The following is a 20,805-nucleotide window of genomic DNA, read 5'->3' on the forward strand; positions in this document are numbered from 1 at the left end:
ATACGTTCTTTTTTTTTTTTAGTTTTTCAGGGCAACTTGTTTTAGAAAATTCTGAAGATTTCACAAGGTCTTCAAATTTATCAATTTCCTGAAGCCACAGAGCCCTTATAATAATCTCCTTACATACCTTATATTTAGGAGATTCAGTTTTTGTCACTTTATTTTGAGATAATTTTAGACTTACAGAGGAGTTTCATGGAGGGTATAGAGCTCCCTCCCCCACCCATTCCCAGCTCATTTATGAAACCCAAGAAATGAACATTCGTAGTCACTGGAAACTTAAACTGCAGTCTGTATTCAGAGTCCCTGTTTTTCTGTAGTGATTTTTGTTGCAGGAACAGATCTAATCTTTACAACTGTTTATTTTCCCACATTTTAATTAAATTCTGAATGTCGTCAAATTCCCCTAACACTGATCTTAGGAACACATCGCCATAATGAGGCTGTCCGGTGCATCTCAGCCACCCTCCCCATGTCCTCTCTGCACAGAGAAGTCGCCGGGTCAGGCGGGAGTGCCGGGCACACCGTGAAGTGTCTCACCCGACGTCGTCGAGTTTGGCAGAAAGGAAAGTGTGTGCATTTTTTAAAATAACCTGTTGTGGAAAAGGAGTTTATGTTCTTCATTATATCCATGTCAGGTCACGTGGCTGGTGACTGACGCTAAAATGCCTCCCACGTGTGCAGACCACTCGTTTCACCCTACCACGGGGAATTCGTCCACACCGTGCTTGGGGCCAAGGAAGCAGAGTCAGCAGACGCGTACTGTGACAAGGGACACACCAGCTAACAAAAGCTGCCACCCTGGATCACTGAAGCCCAAGACTGGCCACTCCATCAGGCTCCCCACGAGACGCAACCCTGGTCAGGGGAGCCTGCGGGCCCGATCTCATCCAGGGACGAGGCCGTGCCGTCCCCATCCCTGTTTCTATCTTCACGCAGAGACACAGCCCTCCCCTGTTCTGTTTTACCCTGAAGCACCTTGACTGGCAAAGGACACGTCTTGTCAGAAGTTTACAAGCAAAAGAGGGAAAAGAAGAAAGAGTTGTGTGAATAATTTGACCCTCTTGTCACACATGTAGCATGATTGTTGGCTGAAAAATGGATTGTTGGACTGACGATCTGGAGCATTTCAATGAATGTAATAAAAAAATTCCAAGGACCTTGTGAAAATACGTGTGGTGATTGAATGTGGCAATGAAGCAAAAATCTAACTTTGGAAAAAGTAAAAACAAGTGATTCAGTGATATGTTTGGTCAGTGTTAGTTTTGAGTCCTAAATAAAGTTAATGTGAACAAATGGATCAACATCACTGTGAAGTATTTGATAGAAGAACATTTCAGAGGGTTGGGAGTTCCTGAAGGAGGCGCTGGACGTGACTGTGATGGACAAGGAGAAGTTTCTCCATAGCTGAGGAAGATACCCTGCAGCCCTGGGTGGTGCCAACTGAGGCTTCCCCTGACAGATCTTGTTCATGGCTCCCGGCATGTAGACGTGCTCTGTAAACGTAAGGAATGCCCATCAGAAATCGTGGCCCAGACTTCTCAGACAAGAATCGAAAGGATCCTGGGACTTCGTTGGTGGTCCAGTGGTTAAGACTCCACCCTTCCTATGCAGCAGACGCGGGTTCAATCCCTGGTTGGGGAGCTAGGATCCCATGTGCTGTGTGGCACGGCCAAAAAATAAAAGAATGGCAAGAATCCCTGTCACATGTAAAACTCAGTGTTAGAAATAGTCATGCTCATCAAAATGAGACTCCTACCTGGAAGTTAGGGAAGTCACCATCACCAGTGTCTTTTCCAAACCACATGCTTCTCAGGTATGCATATATAACCACCACCATGGAAGACCTCTTCTCTCTGCCCATGCACATGCACGTGCCCCTCCTCCTGTTCCTCCCCGGGGCTGGCGGACACCAGCAGCCCTCCCATCCTGATGGAAGGCAGCCCCCGCTGCCCCCTCTTCCTTAGTGGTTCCCTCCCAAGACCCACTGGTTCCCGCTCCTCAGCCCCCTCCTGCTGCCGCCCTTGGGGGCCTGGCCCGGGGCCCAGAAGTCCAGGCTGGGAGGGGAAGAGAGGCTTGGTCCCAGGGATGCTGGCACTTTGACACCAGCTGTTTCAGTTCCTCTTCTGAACCCAGAGCCTGGGCCTCTGGGCCATTTCCCGTCATCGATGGGCTGCGAGCCCCCACCCCAGGGGCCCCTGCGGACTCCGCTGTTGGCCAATGTCCCCACCCCTCCCCTGTCGGCCTGCTGGTGACCGTCAGGCAGTTCTCATCGGGGGGCTGTGCACGCACCTCATGTGACAGCGTGGGTTTCTGGAGCCTGCAGTGCCCTCCTGCTGTACGGGGCTCAGGGCCCGCTATGGGGACACAGGCCAGGACTGGGCCCCGTGCCTCCCTGGTGGGAAGACCCTGTGTCCTCCCACACCTTAGAGGCCAGGCCTCCTCAGGCTGGGTCGCTGCCCTCTCCTTCCACCACCACCTCACATGGACCCCCTCTGGGCCGGGTGCAGAGTAACCCCAGCTTGAGCTCCCACCTGCAGCCAGCCGTGGAAGTGCTTTGTTTAACTGTCTCTTTAAACATTAAGATGGTTGCCTTCAAAGGGAGTGAGGCGGAGTGGCTCTCAGGGCCTTCACAGTGCTGTGCACCCACCGCCTCCACATAGCTCCCCGTTTTCATCCCCCGAAAAAGGGAACTCATTGAAACACTTGTTCCCCATTCCTCCCTGTCTCCTGGTTTTTTAAAACGGTGCAATGTGCCCCTCATAGAAAATTGGTCCAGCGTGGGAATACCCACAGGGCCCCACTGCTTCCAGCAGCCCTGCATGCACTTCCGGTGGGGACCGACCGCCCCGTGCACTCTCCCCAGGCAGCTGCCTGTCACCTGGCACCCCAGGGCTCACCGGCCGGCTCCCATCTCGCCAGCAGCTGCCCAGCTTTCTGTGGTTTGGATGGTCTGTAATTTCAAGCACAGACAGGAGGATCCTGTCTCTCCTTTGGTCAAACCTTCCTCATCTTTTAAGCCCTCATTTAGAGATCACCTGCTGGGGGCTGTCTGAGCCTCGCGGGCCCCTCCCTCCTTTGTCGCTGATTTGGCATTGGGAGCTCACTGTCCGTGCCTAGCCGCCCACCACCACCCACCCACACACACCCAGGTAGAGTGGGAGCTCCCTTCCTGTCTGTATCCCCGGAGTCTAGTTCAGCGCCCACACGCAGTAGATGCTCAACATGGGCCAGACGAATGGCTTAGGGCGGAAGGCTGACTGTTGGAGCAGGCGAAGGTCGTGCCGACCTTCAGAGTGCTGAGCCCACATAGACCGTGCCCTCCTGGGCACCCAGGGCTGAGGATTCATTCGACATCCTTTCTGCGAACGTGCTCCCCAAGCCCGGCCGAGGTTTACTGTAAACCACAGAATTACCCCGGCCCCGGCCCTGGGCAAAGAGCCGCACACCGCCCCCTGGCGGTCAGCACCGGCCTCGGCTCCCTGCCTGCTGCCAGTCTGGTTGTCACAAGAGTGGAGGATCAATCAGACTGGGACTTCCCTGCAGGTCCAGTGGCTTAGACTCCGCGCTCCCGCTGCAGGGGGCCTGGATTTGATCTCTGGTCGGGGAGCTAAGCAGCTCAGCTCAGCTAAAAAGAAAAGAATCAGGCCCTGTCACAGCAGCCCTCAAGGCTCTGGTGGGTGAGAAGAGCTGCTCCATCTCTGGGATCACCCCCTTCCTCCACCTCTTGCCTCTCTCAGGGCCTGACATCCAGCTGGAGTCGCTTGGGGGATACAGTTTCCCCTGCAGGGCTGGCTGCCCCAAGTTGTGCCTCGACCTGCCTGTATAGAGGACAATTTTTTATGTAAAAAAAAAAAAAAAAGTGTATCATTTTGTGAGCTCCAATTATTTAAATTATACTCCAAAACTCATCTTACTTCTCCCACCCCTCCCCCTCTGATAGCACAACTATACTTTTTCTTCCATCTCCTCCCAACCTCGCCTGGGCCACACACGGCTCTTATCTAGCCAGGTCACCAGGGCCCAGCGCCCTCTCAGCATCACACCCTCTGGTGTGTCTTCATCGCTACTCAAAAGAACAGGCTTGTCCACTGGGAGAAGGCACTCTAGCTGGATACACCCTCTTGGGTTTCCTGATTTCTTGATTAAGTTGCCATGTCATGTCAGGCTGCAGGACTCTCTTCTTTCTTCCTTGAAATGGCCTTCCTCAGGATAAGTTCAGCTTTCCAATCAATTTGCGGCCAGTTGCTACTATATTCCCGGTCTCTATCCCCCAGCCATCCTCCCCCTTCCGTGTGCAGTGATACATGTGTACTGTGTACTAAGTCGCTTCAGTCGTGTCTGACTCTTTCTGACCCTATGGAGCTTAGCCCGCCAGGCTCCTCTGTCCATGGGTTTCTCTAGGCAAGAATACTGGTGTAGGTTGGTTGCCGTGCCCTCCTCCAGGGGACCTTTCTGACTGAGGGATCGAAGTGGCATCTCTTGCGGCTCCTGCATTGACAGATGGGTTCTTTACCGCTAGCACCACCAGGGAAGCCCTTCCTCTGCAAAGTGTCACTGGCTTTCTCCTACCATCTTCCGGTGCAGACCGTGGGTTTGTTCACCTCCGTTAGAACCCTCAGGGAAGTCAGGACTCCACCCCACCTCTCTGTATACCTCTCCCTACCAGGGTCTCTGGCTTGATTTTCCCAAAGGCCCTCCTTTCATTTATTTGGCTGTGTTTGGTCTTAGTTGTGGCACGCAAGATCTTTAGTTGCAGCATGTGGGATCCAGTTCCCTGACCAGGGGTTGAACCCAGGCCCCCTGCATTGGGAGCGCAGAGTCTTAGCCACTGGACCACCAAGGAAGTCCCAGCACTTCTTCTTTATTCCTGGAAATCCCCACCTGCACTGGGACAGGCCAGCGGCTTGTGATGCTGTGACTTCACACCAGGGGCCGCACAGCTGGCGGGGAGAAGGCAGAGGTGTGGGTCCCTGGCCAGTCCCTTCCACATTCCCTGGACCTTCCCCAACCCCCAGGGCCTGCCTGGAGTTGTGAGGCCAAGGGGAAGGTGACCTGGGTCCTTCCTGAGTCTGTCACTGGTCGCCAGACACTCCCTGACCTCTCAGGCAGGAAGCAGGTGGTGTAGAGAGCTGCACGGGCCACACTCAACCAGTGGGGCTTGAGTTTCAATTCCGCTCCTCGCTAGCTGGCTGACACCAGGCAAGGTGCTTCACCTTCCTAGACCTGCTTCCTTGTCCACAGGATGAGGGTAACGGTGAAACCTTCCTCAAAGGATCATTATGAGGATTAGATAATGCGTCCCCTCCCCCAATGCTTAGGGGGATGGTGAAGGATTCCCGAGACTTGTCCCACGTACCAGTTAGGAAGATCTCCTGAGATAGGGTGGGGAAGACTGGGCAGGCAGCCAGGTGAGAGGCTGTGAGGAGACCCAGCGCAGAAGTGAAGGCCCATTTGAGGGGCGGTGGCGCTGGGGTGGGGGACAGCTGAGAGCTGGGAAGCCACAGAACCTCAGGGCCTGGTGAGTAATGAAGAGTTAGCCGTGACTCGAAGGCTGCTGGTGAGGCAGCTGCCTGGTTGGTTGGTTGTGCCTCTTGCTGGAAATGGAAATAACCCAAGGGGAAGCTGCTGGTGACATGGGGGGAGGTGAACTCAGTTTGAGGTGTCAGTGGCCCACTGGAGATCCACTGGGACCTCTCACACCAGAACTTGGGCAGAAAACCAGAAAACAGTGAGCAGAGCTGAGCTGCCCTCTGCGCCCGTGGAGGGAACAGTCTCCCTGGCCTCCCAGTCTCGGGACTTCAGCCATGGAGGGGTTAGCACGCTCTGCCAGCACCATGCATTTGGCTGTACAGTTGTCTGAGGGGAGATGTCCTGCACCTCCTTTCATTAGTCTGAATTCTGCTCCAGCATGCAGCCTCCCCCCGCCCAGCCGTGCTAGCTCCCTGCTCTGGGCTATGGACCCTGAGTGCCTGGAGTTATGGGGGCTGGGCCTGGGGCAAGCATTCAGGCATACACTTGCCCGGATGGCTTCAGGTGTGGAAATGTATGGGTGATCACCCAGGGCATGGCAGGCAGAGCCCTGGAAACACCCAGAACCTGCAGAGACGCTGAGGCTTCAGCGCCTGGGCCCGTCTTTGCTTCTCCTTGTGACTCGAGGAAAGCCATGGGCAGCAGGGCAGGTGGGGGTGAACTAGAGAGAGTGGAGGGGCAGGGAGGCAGACAGCAGGCTGAGGCAGCAGACAGGCCCCTCAGACAGCCTAACAAACTGTCAGCTTGGTCACCAGCAACCTGCTAGGGCAGCAGGCTGGGGAGGAGCTGGAGACACTCAGAGAAGATTCCTCTTTCCAGAAGTCAACACCAGCAACCTGCTAGGGCAGCAGGCTGGGGAGGAGCTGGAGACACTCAGAGAAGATTCCTCTTTCCAGAAGTCAGAGTCAGGCGGTGGAGGGCGGTGGGGAGGGCTCAAGCCGAAGGGTGGCCTCCTGTCTTTGGAAACAGGACAGAGATGGCACTCAAGGGTTGCAAGTTTGGTGCTGGGGGTGGTGCAGATCCAGCCTCACGGTGGACAAGAGGCTATGAGGCAGGTTCCTACTGTGGAATATGGGTCCAGTGGGAAGGCCAGGCCAGAGGTAGTGACCCCACTGCCCACATGGAGAAGGCTGATGACTGCTATAGCTCCGGCTGTTCACTAAGAGTGCTTTAATGTCAGGGCAAGGGGTGGGGCTCAAGGGAGACCCAGGATCAGATGGCAGTCACCCAGGGCTCCTGAAATGGGCCAGATGAAAGGGCAGAGGGAACCAGAGCTGGTGGGCAGAGATAAGGCAGCCAGTCGGGGTACCAAGATAGCCACATGAGATTATCAGGGCAGTCCCAGCCCCAGGCCAGACGGTCTGCTAGGCTCAGAGGGAACCACTTACTGCTGTTCCAGAAACAAGGGAAGCCCTGGATTCGTGGGCTTGCTGTGGGTACAGGCAGGACAAGGGACCCCAGACGATGTAGCCATCCGGGGAAGACTTCACAGGTCGTGCAGGGTTTCAAACCAACCAAGCTGAGGGGTAGAGACAACCTCTCCAAAACAGCAGTTTAGGTCCCTGATGCAAAGGAGGGCACAGATACAGGGTAGGGGCCTCCTTTTCCTCGGAAGCCACGGGAGAAATCTCGAATTGCTAGGCCGGGGGCCGGCCGGTTTGGAAGAGACTGGAGACGGGGTCGACAGGGGACGGGGGTGGTTGGGGGCGGTGCAACCGGGGACACAGGACTCAGGCTCCGCCCTCAGGTCACCCCGGAAGGTGTGAGGAGGTCGGGGGTAGACCGCAGTCCTGAGTCCCTGCGGGCTGGACCGTTAGAACCCCGCGGCCGGGCTCCACACGGAGACCGTAGAGGAAGGCGACGCTCGGAACCGAACCCCCGCGGGGCGGTGCAGCCGCAGAGAAGGCGGGGCGCAGCGAGCCCCGCCCCGTATGCTAATCTAGGCGCGCCGCGCCCCGCCCCGGCCCTGCGACCGGACGGGCCCACCGCGGCGGTGTCCCAGGGGCGCCCGCGGAGGCCGGCGCGAGGCGACCCGCTGGGGTGCAGGCCGGCGGGGCGGGGCGCTCGGCGTCCCCGCCGCGGCCACCCCCCGCCCGCGCGGAGTGGTGCGGGCCGCAGGGGCGGGGCCCCGGTCATGTGACGCGGCCGCGGCCGCCATTTTGTCCTGCGGTGCTGGTATTTAGAGCGCAGCGGCTGACGGGCCGGGTCGCCTTTGCAGCCTTCGGACAGCTAGCTTCGCGCAGCCCGCCGCCCGCCGCGCCCGGCTCGACCTCGCCCCGGCCTCGGTCCGCTGAACTCGCCCCCTCCCCACCCGCAGACATGTCCGAGGCCAAGAACGGCCCCGAGTACGCTTCCTTTTTCGCGGTCATGGGTGCCTCAGCCGCCATGGTCTTCAGCGGTGAGCGCCGTGGCAGGAGGGACCCGGGAGACGGGGGACCCGCGGGGTTCGTGCCTGTTGCTCCCCGGGGTTCGGCGTGTGACGTCATTCTGACGTAATTTCGAGCTGTTGAGGGGGGGGTGTCCCGGGTCTCACGTGACTGCGGGGGGCGATGGTCGGGACCCTGAGGGCTGCAGGGGCCGTCGGGTGTCTGGAGAGTGGGGCCCGCGGACTGGGCCCAGGTGTGAGTCCCAGGGTGTCCCGGACGGCCCCCTGCCAGCCGGTCTCTTCGGTGCGGGGGAGGGGCGGCGGCGCCGCTGCCATCTTAGTCCCCGGAGAGGCGGGGGCAGACCGGGGTGGGGGCCCGCGGTCTTGCGCTTGCTCCGCACCCGCACCCCCCCCCCCCATCCTGCTGGCAGGTGTGACATCACGCCTCGGAAGCTACCCCCACAAGGGGCCGGCCCTTGGATGCTCGCCGCCGAGGTCCACAGCCCTCGCCCTTGTGGCGGCCTGCCCCCCGCCTCCGTGGGGCAGCGGGGGTGGGGGGCGTTCAGGTGGGTCTGCACCTAAACAGGTGCTTCCGGTTAGGGCTTGTCGGTGTTTGCCAACACTAGGTTGTGTGGGTTGGTAGGAAAAGATGGGTTGAGAGGTTGGTCTTTAGATCAGGGCAGGAACTCAGGTGGGAGTGGAGTCTAGGGGTGGAGGTGTGTCAGACAGGCCGAGGGCGCAGGGTGGATGTCCGGGGAACAGGCCAGCCTCCGCACTGTGTGTGGACGCTTGTCTGGATGGGCGAGTTAGCGTGGAGCCTCAGCGCTGAGGGAATTGAGCTTTATTCCTTGGGAGGAGTCTTCATTTCAGGCCTGAATGAATGAATGACCTTTCTCCCCTTTCCTGAGGCCTGGAATTGGGAGGGGCTGCCGCAGGAATGGAGCAGGGGGCCTTCCAGGGTTCTAGATGGCACTCTAGTTTTGAAGTGGGGTCTTAACAGTCTTGGGTGTAAAATTCAGTGAAAATTGGCTTTTCTGGGAGATGAGCACTTGGGCCCAGCCAGGGATGTGGGATCCAGGGAAGTGAGTCCTGAACCCCCTACAGCCCCACGGACTGGTTTGTCCTGGTCTAGTCCAGGCTTCCTTGGGTTCTGGCTTGGGGCTTTGATGACTCGCCTTGCCCCACCCTATCTGGGACTGGAGAGGGTTCTTGTGCAGGTATGTGCAGGGATTGAACTCCAAACAGTGTCTGCTGACTGTAAACACCAGTGGGGTGGGGGCGTGGGGACCTCCCTCTGCCCGGGCCTGCCTGCTGCAGGTCACAAGCCGCTGAGTGGGCCCTGCCCTTCCCATCATGTGCGAGTTAGGGGTCATTTGTGGTGGGAGAAATGCGTGTACTTCCCCTTCCACCCTAGGTGCCGCCCCTATTTCCACATCTTCGAGAGCTGCCTGTGCCCGCGGACAGCTGTCTGTGCCTCCTTTTTCTCCAGTCTCTTTCAATGTTTGCTTCCAGAATACCTCCAGGGCCGGTGCCTGGCCACTTGTGGGTTGTTGATCATGTCTGTCATTGGCCATTCAGCCAATCTCAGTTGAACTCCTGGGTGCCAGACACTTGGGGACATCAGTGAACAAGACAAGAATCTTGCCCACATGGAATGTGAATTCTGCCTTTGTTTCCCCCCAAGCCTTTTTCTGTATCCAGCTCCTGGCCGCCTTCCAGTCACCAGGTGCCTCGCTTCCCGCTCTTTCTAGAACTTACTTGGTGCCTTTGAGTGGAGCCCTCACCAGCAGGCCTTTGAAAGTTACTGAGAATAGGGTGTCACTGGTCTAGGCTCCTGGGGATTGGGGGCCACCTGCTCTGGTTGGCTTATACACAGCTCCATCCTCCTCCCCTCTGCGTAGGCAGCTCACTGTGGCCATACAGTCGCCAACTTTTTATACTTGTCCAGTTGGGTCAGACTCTGGTTTCATTTCTTTCTCGAGCCTGTGTCTCCAGGGCTTGTCTTCATCCATCTCCTCGTGCCTGCCTGCAGTTGCCAGGCTTCAGGTGTAGCCAGGATGACCACAGTGTGTCTGCTGGCCCTGGCTCATGCTCCTGGCCCGCCTGGATCGGATGAGGTCCACGCCAGATCCCCGTCTCCCATTCCAGCTTCCCCTTTTTTGCTTAATTTGTGACCCAAGTCTTGTAGAGTCTTTCTTTGTCCTGTTTTCCGCAGGCCCGTCAGTGGCTCTTTCTGTCTTCTCTATGACTTCCTCCCTACTGGTGGGCCTGCAGAACCATCTCCTGGTTTCTGTCTTGCACCATCTAGAGCCGCTTCCGGCCTGGCCTGTGGAGCTGGTGTCCAGGCCCGCCCAGGCCAGGCTACTTTCTTTCTGACAGTCTTCCCATTCCTTCCCCTCGTTCCTCTGGTTGCTCCCCACCCCCAGCCACATAATCTCTGTGCTGCCCTCTATGGGGATGAGCCCAGCTCACTAGCTGACTCCCCAACTGCAGCCTTGCCGGGCCCACTGCCTGGGATGCTGACTTCCTTCTAAGGTCTCACCTGGTGCCATGCAGCAGCCTGTGCCCTTGCCCTTGAGTAAGGAGCCCCAGCACTGGCCTGCTGTGGTTCTGCGCCCGCAGGAGGCAGCCAAAAAATGCTCTGTTCCTCCAGGAACGGCTTCATAAAGACCAGCATCCGATGGCCAGATGTCCGAGCACGCAGGGCTGCAAAGGAGACCATGCGGGTCCTTTGCCCTGCCCCCGCCCGCTTCTTCCCTCTGCTCCCCGCCCAGTGTCTCTGCTCCATGTGGTCTGGAATCGTCTTCTTTCTCTTGCCTCATCTTTCTATGTCCACCAACTCACTGGCATCCCTCTGCTCAGTTATCTCCTGTATGAAGCCCTTCCCCAGACCTCCCCACTCTCCTGAATGTGTTGCTGTGCTTGGAGGGGCCGTATCTGTCTCTTCATCAGGTGCAGAGCCCCTCTGGCCTCACCGCTGCTCTGCAGTGAGTGCAGACTAGTCATCTTTCGCTCCCCAGCTAGGTGAGTCAGGTCCAGAGGAATGTCCGCGACCATCCTGGCCCCTCCACCTCTGCCCCAGGTCAGCCTCTGCTCAGCAGGAGGTGCCTCGGGGGCAGGCAGCAGTCAGGTGTCCTGCTTGGGCTCCCTCTGGCTTTCCCTTGTGCTTGCAAACGTTTTTCTAGACTCGGAGGACAGGCCGGGGGTGGGGGGGGCGGTGGTTTCAGGAATGCAGTCCACCCTGGGAAAAGGGAGGAGGGATGATGGCAGGGGAGACGGGAACCCCACAGTGTCTAGACCTGCTCCTGCCAACCAGAGAAACTGGGCTTCTCGGAGGTGTCTGCGGAGTCCTTGGGGGTCAGCCTGGGTGATGACGTCACAGTCCCACTGTTCTTCCTGTCCTTTGTCGTCTTTGACTGTCTTTGTCTGGTTGAGATTCTCCTCAAACTCGAGGGTCCTGGCCTGCTGTGTGCCAGGAGGGCCTTTCCTGATGGAGCTCTCAAACACACCAGTGCTGGGTGCAGCGTGTCCTGGGGCCGGAGCTGTGGGGACTACTGCAGGTCAGGCAGGGAGTGGATGAAGCTCTGGCCTAGAGCGCGAGTTGCCAGGCCAGCTTCCCCTTACCCTGCGCTGCAGGGGCTCTGTGTGCTATTTTGATGTGATCCCAGGGTTGGTGGGCTGACCCTGGCTGGACGTCTGGGCCATTGAGATACGCAGCTTGTGTTTTTCCAGGCCTTTCCTGACCTGGGAACGAGCCTGGAATCTGCACTGCTTCTGGGGACCAGCTACCTGTTTGCCAGTGTGACAGGGCAGCCTGTACCAGTGCCTCTTTTGGGGGTCTGAGGCTCTGTGGGAGCGTGGGCTCTGTAGTGGGCCTGGGGAGTGCTGGTGAGCCTGGGGTGAGGTTCCATAGGAGTGAAAGAGCCCAGGTAGGCCAGACAGCCAGGAGGGCCTCCAGGGGAGGGGCACAGGAGACCCCAAGTGCCGGCCTATGGCCCGTCTTTCCAGAGGCTGCCTCCAGCTCTCTTGCCCTTGGGGTGAGAACTTGCGTTGGCCCTGGAGTACACCACAAGCTGCCTGCCTGGTCCTGGCCCCAGGTTCTCTGGGCTCACCTCACTTTCTCCTGCCAGCCCTGGGCGCCGCCTACGGTACAGCCAAGAGCGGCACGGGCATCGCAGCCATGTCTGTCATGCGGCCAGAGATGATCATGAAGTCCATCATCCCGGTGGTCATGGCGGGGATCATCGCCATCTATGGTCTGGTGGTGGCAGTCCTCATTGCCAACTCCCTGAATGACGGCATCAGTCTCTACAGGTGAGGGCCGGCCAGCTCTCCCCGCTGCCTGCCTGGGTGGAAGCTGTGGGTAGGGAGGGGCCTTGGTGGGCTGCTGGTGCCCCGTGCCGGCTGCCTCCCCGTGGTGGACCGACATGCCTCCTGTGTCCTCTCTCCCCCAGGAGTTTCCTTCAGCTGGGCGCAGGCTTGAGTGTGGGCCTGAGCGGGCTGGCGGCAGGCTTCGCCATCGGCATTGTTGGGGACGCAGGCGTGCGTGGCACCGCCCAGCAGCCGCGGCTCTTCGTGGGCATGATCCTCATCCTCATCTTCGCCGAGGTGCTCGGCCTCTACGGTCTCATCGTCGCCCTTATCCTCTCCACAAAGTAGCTCTGCGGGCCGCCAGCCACAGAATACAATTGATGTCAAGACCACCCCCTTCTCATTCCACAACGAACAGCCTGACACACGCACGGGGCAGCCGCCCGCCAGTAGTCGGTCTTGTAAATGCGCAGTGTCCCAGTGCCCACCGTCTGTTGCCCCAGCCTCGCCCCTGCCCGCCCCGCCCCGTGCTGTGGACATCTGGGCCCACCAGTCCCCACCCCGGCCCTGACCAGTGAGGACGCCGGCCTCCGGCCGCCCCCGCCCATCTGCCCTAGAGTGCTCTGTGTATAAGGATGAATTAGAGTTGTCATTTTCTCTTCACTGGATGTTTATTTATAAAGATTTGACCTGTTCATACGTCTGTGGAGCAGCTCTCCGTCTCCCAACTCTATAGTAACCTTAGGTAGACTGTTGTTGCGTTGTGCGGTTACCGTTTACCCTGAGACCCGTTGGATGGAACCACCTCTTGCAGCCCTGGTTCGCGGGCCAGTGTGACGGGCCCGTGGGCCCTGGTGCCGCTCCGTGTCCAATAAAGCTCTCAGATGTGACCAGATGCCTGTGTGTAGGTCGCTGTATGGGCCCTGGCGCGGAGGCGGGGTGCCGGGAGGGATGGGCCGAGGGCGGTGCTGAAGCCGCTGCCACGTCACTGCGGGCCGCGCCGGTCACGTGGGAGGGCCGGTCACGTGGCTGCGCCTCCGTCAGCTGAGGGTCACGTGGGCCAGGCCGGAACCCGGCGCCTCCGGCTCGGCTGGGCTCAGGATGCGCGGCGGGCAGGGCGCGGCGCGGGCCCCGGTGATCCAGTTCACCAACTGCCGCATCTTGAGGGGTGGCGCGCTGCTCAGGTGGGCGCGGGTGCGGGCCGGGGGGCGCGGGCGGGCTCCGGGCCGGCGACGCGAGCCCCCGCCCGCTCTGTGTGCAGGGAGGACCTCTGGGTGCGCGGGGGCCGCATCCTGGACCCGGAGAAGCTGTTCTTTGAGGAGCGGCGCGTGGCTGACGAGCAGCGGGACTGCGGCGGCTGCATCTTGGCGCCCGGCTTCATCGACGTGCAGATCAACGGTGCGGCCCGGGCCCGCGGGGCGGAGACCCCCAGGGGGAGCTCTGAGCCCTGGGCGACCCCTTCTTTTCTGGGTCCGCAGGTGGATTTGGCGTTGACTTCTCACAAGCCTCGGAGGACGTGGGTTCGGGGGTTGCCCTAGTGGCCCGGAGGATCCTGTCGCATGGAGTCACCTCTTTCTGCCCCACGTTGGTCACATCGCCACTGGAGGTTTATCACAAGGTGAGGTCAGGCTCCCGGCCTCAAAGGAAGGAGGCCCCTTGAGCACCTGGCCTCTTGATTTTCAAATCTCATCTTTTCGGGTCAACCAGCACCCCGTTGGCACTCGAACCTGGCCTCACCTGCTGGCCTTCTTCCCCCGGAGCTTGGGGCCCCCTCCCCCAGGCTTTCTCATCCAGGTGGCTCTCTGCCTGGTCTGCCATTGCAGCTGTGCCCACGGGCTTCTGCGTTCCGAGCCTCAGCACCTTCTCCCTACCCAGCCTGCACGCTGGCCGCCTCCATGCACCAGAAACCGCCTCCTCGACTCAGTCTGTCCCCCTCGCCCCAGGGACTTTCAGATTGCCACATCCTTAGCTGCTCATCCCCCACACTGGTCCGTGGCAGGCAGCTCCTGGGAACAGCTTTCATAAAGGAGCCCCATTGTCCACCCCAGGCTTCCTCTGGTGCTCCCGTCCACACCCGCCAATCATCACTTCTTTAAGTTGGGATTTAGTTGTTCAAGGTCCATTGTTCCTTTAAGAAGTTTCACTTTGTACGCAGGTTTTCTGGTTTTGCTCTTTATCACGTTGTAATATTTCATCTTGTCTTGTTCTGTGTATTGTTCTGTTTCTCTGAACTGTAGCAGGCATACATCATGCCTGTTTATTTGGTACTACTTAACTCTTTTAAAAGCTCGCGGTTACATGAATAGCACAGAGTTCTGGAGTTCTCAAAGTTAATCAGGTTATCCTTTCCTCTACCTTTTATGACCCAGTTCTGTAGTTTTCCTCCAGAACAGGGTCCAACCCAGGATCCCAAATTGCCTGTCTGCTACGGGGTCCCCATCTGGGTGTGTGCAGAGACTCACAGCCAGGGCTGGGGGAGGTTGGCCACACTCTTTGGGTTCAGTCCCAGCCTCCTGACTTCATCTGTCAGCTGAGCAACACGGGACGTTAATTTCTTGTTTCCTAGTCTCAGTTTCGTCAAAACTTAAGCAAGGCTTAAGGTTTGAAGAACAGTGGAGTTCATCTATTAGTGTTGTGTGCTCAGCACTACACTTGGTTCATATTAAGCCTCCGTAGACTTCAGCTGCGCACAGCTTTCTGGAAATTTCCCCTGACTCTCTTATCACAGAGTCGGGTGTCAAAAACCAAGCTGATTTTCTCGCTGCAGACTGGCCCTCAGTTCTGTGTTTTCTGTCTTAGTCATCAGGCCGTGATCTTCCTGCTCGGGACCCGGGAACAAATCCACGCTCTTGCTTCCTTATTCTTTGTCCTCATCTCTCTGGTCCCCATCAGTGGGGCATAGTGGCTGTTATCCAGTCTCCCCACAGCTGTCCCAGCCCTGGGTCCTGCCCGGGTGTTTTCCCCAGGTGCCTGGCTCTGCACATCACCCACCTCTGTCCCACTGCCCTGCAGCCAGCCCAGGCAGCTCCCTCCTCTGCCCCCAGGCGTTCTGCCCGGAAGGCCTTTGCTTTGCTCTGTCCCACCCAGCAGTGGGCGCCTGCAGCTCCTTTGCAGCCGAGTTGCCCCCCAACTTCTGCAGCACCTTCGAGGATCCTGATACAGAGTGTGGGGCTCCTGCCTTAGTGAAGGAGTTTCCAGCCAGTAGGGCTTCCATCTTAACGTTTTCTTCCCAGCACCGGTCACCCCTCATAAATGCCTTGGGAGGTAGGGAGTAAACGGATTTGTGGAGAAAATTGAGGAGGGCTTTGAGTATGAAAATGTTAATACAAGGCGATAGCCGTAGAAGCCACAGGACTGTTCAGGGGCACGCCTCCATGCGCTGCTCCTGCCGTTCTGCCCGCCTGCCTCCGCGGCCTGTTCACAGCATGTGGAACTGGATTGCTAGTTGGTCAGAAGTCCTTCAGGTCCACTGAGACCAGCTGCTCTTTTTCTGGGGCCTTTCCCTTCCTGTCCTTCCAGGAGGAGGGGCAGTGCGCCGTGTCCTCCTCATCAGCCCCGCTGCCCGCTGCGTCAGCGTCAGGCGCCTCAGTGCGACAGCCGGGCCCTCTGTGCTGTGGCCTTTCCGCTGCCTTCCCGCTTTGCACGCGCCTCATTCTCTTGCCTCAAGATTGTCTGTTCTGTCTACTTGGTCTTTCTTTCTCTTTTAAAACTCTATGCTGGAAAACTCAGTCATTATCTCTTTTTCTTGTTTTCACTCTTTAACTCTTTAGTGAATTTACATATATCACTTGGCTCATTAGGAAAAACTTCAGCCCTTTGCTCACACCAGTTCTGTCCAAGAGATGGTCACTTTCCACTGGGCTAACCTGTGGAACTTGTCTCCATATCTCTAAAAGATGTACCGACACTCCTGTTTTTTGATTTAGAGCAGCATAAATGGGCTGGGAAAGATACGCGTTAGCTTCTCGGCAGCCCCCGGCCCTGTCTCACGCCCTTCTAGCTCCCCACCCTCCCCAGAGTCTCCCACGGTTCTGATTCCATTATCAAGACTCATCATTTTCTCATTTATCAGCTCTGTTTTCCTCAGAGTTCACCTTCTTTGTTTGCTTAGATTTTTGATCTGCTGACTCAGCCCCACAGTTTCAGCCCGTTGTCTCCCTCTGGGTTCAGGATTTTGGGGTTCCACGAAGGTTCCATCCGTCCTGTCTTCCTGTGGGAGCTTTAGCACCCTGCTCTCGCTGTCCTGGCTGCCCACGCCCGCCTGGCAGCTGCTCGTCAGGCGTCTGACTCAGCCTGCCTATTTCCATGTTGTCTTTGTCCCACTGAGCATAAGCCTCTTGAAAATCCCTGTACCTCTCTGGTTCCAGCAGAGGGTGCCTGGGTCCCCCAGGCTCCCCATTCCCCATCCTTCTTCACGTTGAAGGGGGGTGTGGGCTGGGACTCTTGCCTGCTTTGTCCACCTCTGAGATGTGTCACCTGAGCGCCTGTCACACACGGGTGACTTGGCCCCTGGTGTCCAGACCCGGGCACAGTGTGGCCGCACGCTTGGTGCCTGAGCTCTCTGGCCACTCAGCCCTGCCTTGGCCCCTCGCTCTGCCTGGATGGCGTGCACACCTCCTGCCTCAGCCCTGCTTCCCCGGCCTGCAGCTTGGCGACGTCAGGCTGGTCGCCATGGCTGGGTTCAGGCCCTTGGTGTGTGGTCCGCTGCGTCCTGGCTGCTGTCTGATGGGGCCACCTTGAGGACCCCGCTGCCCTTCTTCTGCCCCCTTCCTGGGCGCTGTCTCCATGCCTCTGGGTCATCTCGGGCAGGCCAGTCCCATGTCCCTAGGTCATTTCTGGATTGCTGTGCTTCCTGGTCGAGGCCTTTGACCATCTTCTGACACCTGAGGGCAGGCCAGCAGGGGCTGCGCTCTGAACTCCGGCCTCTGACCTTGGCTGGGCTGTGACCTCTGGGTGCTGGGCCTTGGGGGCAGGGCTTTAACAGCTGGTTCCCCCCAGGTCCTTCCTCAGATCCCTGTGAAGAGTGGTGGTCCCCATGGGGCAGGGGTCCTCGGTGAGTGGCTCGCCCCTCTCCCCGCCCCTAACCTGGGAGGGTCCTTGGGGACCTGTTGGCAGCCCCTCGTCTTCCAGATGCCCGACCGGGGAGGGAGGGCAGGCAGGCAAGAAGGGCCAGGGTGGGGGCCACAGGGCGGGGGGCTTGCTAGAACCAGCCGCTCCCCTCCCCCCAGGGGTGCACCTGGAGGGCCCATTCATCAGCCGGGAGAAGCGGGGCGCGCACCCCGAGGCCCACCTGCGCTCCTTTGAAGCTGACGCTTTCCAAGACGTGCTGGCCACCTACGGGGGCCTGGACAATGTCCGCATCGTGACGCTGGCCCCCGAGCTGGGCCACAGCCAGGAGGTGATCCGGGCGCTGACGGCCCTCGGCATCTGCGTGTCCTTAGGTAAGGAGGGGGCTGTCCTCGCCTCAGGGTGTCTGCCCCGGCTCCCAGAGCTGAGTCTGGGTCCCCACAGGGCACTCGGTGGCTGACCTGGGGACTGCGGAGGAAGCCGTGCAGAGTGGGGCCACCTTCATCACCCACCTCTTCAACGCCATGCTGCCTGTAAGTCCTGGGCCTGCTCAGGAGGAGGGGGAGGGGCCCTGCTGTCACTCACCGCCCCCTCCCGCCCCCACCCAGTTCCACCACCGCGACCCAGGCATCGTGGGGCTCCTGACCAGCGATCGGCTGCCTGCAGGCCGTCATATTTTCTACGGGATGATTGCTGACGGTATACACACCAACCCGGCCGCCCTGCGCATCGCCCACCGGGCCCATCCCAAGGGTGAGTGGCAGAGCAGGGCAGGGCAGGAATGGGCGGGAAGACCAGGTGGGGCAGGTCCTGAGTCCCCCTCTCCCTGCAGGGCTGGTGCTAGTCACTGATGCTGTCCCTGCACTGGGCTTGGGCAACGGCCGACACACGCTGGGGCAGCAGGAGGTGGAGGTGGATGGGCTGACAGCTTATGTGGCAGGTGAGTCACCCCTGTCCCCAGCACTGCCAGCGTGAGGTCAGCCCCTCGGCACTCTGGTGGGATGTGAGCACCTGGGTGTTCCCTGCTGACCCCCAGGGTGGCCCAGGGTGTCTGGTGTCCTTCCCCCGCTCGCCCCCAGAACCTGCTCTCTCTGTTCTCAAGGCACCAACACACTGAGCGGCAGCATCGCCCCGATGGACACCTGCGTGCGGCACTTCCTGCAGGCCACAGGTCAGTGAGGCTGGGGGGGTGTGCCACGTGTGTACCCCACGGTGGGGCAGAGGCTGCCTCTGGAAGAGGCTGGAGGCAGGGACCACCAAGGTCTGTGTCTGGTGGGGTCCCCAGGAATGTGGCCAGGATCCCGCCTGCAGGAGGTTGCGTCAGCAGGAGAGGGCGGTGCGAACCAGCAGGGGGCCGGAACCCAGAGCGACTGGCCCTGGAGCCACAGCACCCAAGGGTGGGGCCCTGTGAGATTGTAGCTGCAGAGCTGTGAGGTGGGGGCTGTGCTTCAGGGTTGGCACGTTATGGGGGGAGGGGTGGGTGTCTGGGGAGAGGTGGTGGGCCAGGCCCTGTGAAGCTCTAGGCAGTCCCCTGGGGCTGGGGTGTCAGGCAGGGGGCTGGGGGGAGCGCTGTGGTCCAAGGCGCTGGTTGGAGGAGTGGGGAGATGGGTTAGGAGGCAGATGAGAGCAGTGGCCTGGCTTGGGGAGTGAAGCAGGGGTTGGAGAGAATTGGGGTACCAGCAGCATCCCCAGGTTGGGAGGAGGGAACACCTTGAAGTTCTAGGGCTGGGGGGGGACCCTGCTGGGGACCCTCTTGCCGCCATGCCCCACTCCAGCCCTGCAGGGAGTTCACTCACAAAACACTTTGGACCCGGATGCCTTCAGCCCCTCCCAGGGAGAGCACCCCTCCTGGAAGCAGGACCCCGGGCATCCGTGAGGCCACCCGGGACTCGGTGCTCTGCCCCTCACCCCTCCACCCCCACCCCATCAAGTGGCAGAGCCAGCCAGGGGTCGGGGATGGTCACCGCCACCCGTGTCCCCAAGCAGGCTGCAGTGTGGAGTCCGCTCTGGAGGCTGCGTCCCTGCATCCAGCACAGCTGCTGGGGCTGGAGAAGCGCAAGGGGACCCTGGACTTCGGGGCTGACGCAGGTCAGGGCCCAACAGGGGGCAGCCTGGGACAGGGCTGGGGTGGGGGCAGGTGGGCCGCAGGCAGGCGCTTCCTCATCCCCAGGGGCTTCACCTGGCCAGGGCCTTGGTCCGGCCCCGCTTTCCCATCAGGCAGGCCAGGCTTTCTGGCTTCCGAGATGGGCCTAGTAAGGGTGTGTGGGAGCGCTGTTGGCTGCCCTCTGCTGCCAGGAGCCTTGCTCCCGGGGCCTCACTTGGTCTGTGATGGGCCAGGGTGTCCTGCGGAAATAGTGTTCTGGGCCTTGGTTCCCCCACCCCAGCCTCGTGGTGGGGGCAGCAGCGGCCCTGCCTCTGCCCCCTTCTCACCGCCCCCCTCTGACCCAGACTTCGTGGTGCTCGACGACTCTCTTCACGTCCGGGCCACCTACATCTCGGGCGAGCTGGTGTGGCAGGTGGAGGAGGCCAGGCCGTGACCCAGGACCACCGCTGGAGGGGATGCCCAGCCCCAGCTGGACACTGTCGGTTGGGCATTGGGGAGCTGGTCTCAAGAGAGAGGAGGGAGCCTCGGCCCAGGTGGAGGCCTCAGCCCGGAGTCGGCGGCTTGGATAAACATGTGCCCCGTAGGGATACGCCTGGTCTCTGAGTTTTGCTTCACAGTGGGACTTTGTTCCGCCCTCACCTTGTGCCCCGTTGGTGGGGGTGGGTGGGTTTTTGTCCCTTAGGGTTGGGAGTGGCCGCCCCACCCTACCTCTGGGATTCTGGGGCTCAGTGGAGGCAGCGGGGCCCCTCTCTGTTAGGCGGATGTGTCGGAGGCCTCAGCCCCACACGCAGATAGGCCAGTTGCAAAGGAGTGAAGGGCTGGAGGAAGGGGCTTAGGGAGCAAGTGTGAGAGTTAAGTTTGCCTGTGGCGCTGAGGGAAAGGGAGCTACATCTTGGAATGTTCAGCAGGAAAGAACAGGATCCATTGCTTTTGGAGACAAGGAAATGGTGGAAGGAGTTGGAAAAGGGAGGGGCCTCGGGTGGGCACTGCAGAGGGTTTGGGAGGCAAGGGTGTGCTATGGGTCATTGTCTGCACTCCTGATTTGGGTGGGCAGAGTGGAGGCCCAAGGCCACAGCGCTGGACCGAGACACAACACCGGGCCCTCCTCTCTGACCTTCCAGAGAAATCTGCGCTGGCCTTGGGGCCCCTGGGCTGACCCTGGTCAACCTGCCCAACTAGCAGTCCCGCTCTGCCTTGAGCCTTTGGGATAATCAGGGCTCCAACCCCACTTCCTGACCTGACTCCTGAGCAGGTGCAATGATCCGTGTGCCCCCAGGGTTGGCAGAAATGTGGGCGATGCTGCCTGGTGCTGGTGGGCTGCTCGAGGTCCTCGGTGTGTGTCCCCCACCCTACTTCTGTGTCTGTTCATCAGTGTCATCCTGTGCCTTCTGTGTCCCCAGCCCTGGCGAGAGTGCCCCATGCTGGG

At 59.6% G+C, this 20,805-nt stretch overlaps 3 protein-coding genes and 1 long non-coding RNA gene across 8 annotated transcripts in view; 3 read left to right on the forward strand and 1 right to left on the reverse strand.

Annotated features, from left to right (window-relative positions):
- TBC1D24 (TBC1 domain family member 24) overlaps positions 1–1,300 on the forward strand; it is a 26,748-nt gene extending 25,448 nt beyond the window's left edge. For all 3 annotated transcript variants that reach the window (XM_005224500.5, XM_005224501.4, NM_001046296.2), the window contains 1 exon segment: positions 639–1,300. In XM_005224500.5, the coding sequence (XP_005224557.1) occupies positions 639–658 (20 nt within the window). In that variant the 3' untranslated portion in view covers positions 659–1,300.
- On the reverse strand, positions 6–7,614 carry LOC132343836 (uncharacterized). Its single transcript, XR_009492810.1, has 2 exons — positions 6,921–7,614; positions 6–6,489 (listed from the first exon to the last, which is right to left on the reverse strand). It is a non-coding gene; the product is annotated as an uncharacterized lncRNA (long non-coding RNA).
- Positions 7,615–7,721: 107 nt separating this feature from the next.
- ATP6V0C (ATPase H+ transporting V0 subunit c) lies at positions 7,722–13,103 on the forward strand. 2 transcript variants are annotated; one of them, NM_001017954.1, is given in 3 exon segments: positions 7,722–7,930; positions 12,028–12,211; positions 12,352–13,097. In NM_001017954.1, coding segments are annotated over 3 exon segments (468 nt in total). In that variant the 5' UTR covers positions 7,722–7,851; the 3' UTR covers positions 12,557–13,097.
- A 166-nt stretch (positions 13,104–13,269) lies between these two features.
- AMDHD2 (amidohydrolase domain containing 2) lies at positions 13,270–19,966 on the forward strand. 2 transcript variants are annotated; one of them, XM_059881323.1, is made up of 11 exons: positions 13,270–13,392; positions 13,470–13,606; positions 13,687–13,826; positions 17,207–17,261; positions 17,437–17,649; positions 17,720–17,808; positions 17,884–18,028; positions 18,108–18,215; positions 18,378–18,446; positions 18,561–18,709; positions 19,262–19,348. In XM_059881323.1, exons 1-10 carry the CDS (start codon positions 13,310–13,312, stop codon positions 18,692–18,694), a joined length of 1,173 nt encoding a protein of 390 aa, XP_059737306.1. In that variant the 5' UTR covers positions 13,270–13,309; the 3' UTR covers positions 18,695–18,709; positions 19,262–19,348. The 2 variants fall into 2 exon arrangements, with proteins under 2 accessions (XP_059737306.1, NP_001094574.1); NM_001101104.2 differs by lacking the exon at positions 18,561–18,709 and adding an exon at positions 19,724–19,966 and having other exon boundaries at positions 13,283–13,392; positions 19,262–19,363.
- The last annotated feature ends 839 nt before the right edge of the window (positions 19,967–20,805 follow it).

The sequence above is a fragment of the Bos taurus genome, chromosome 25 (assembly GCF_002263795.3).
Source record: "Bos taurus isolate L1 Dominette 01449 registration number 42190680 breed Hereford chromosome 25, ARS-UCD2.0, whole genome shotgun sequence".
NCBI lineage: Eukaryota > Metazoa > Chordata > Mammalia > Artiodactyla > Bovidae > Bos > Bos taurus.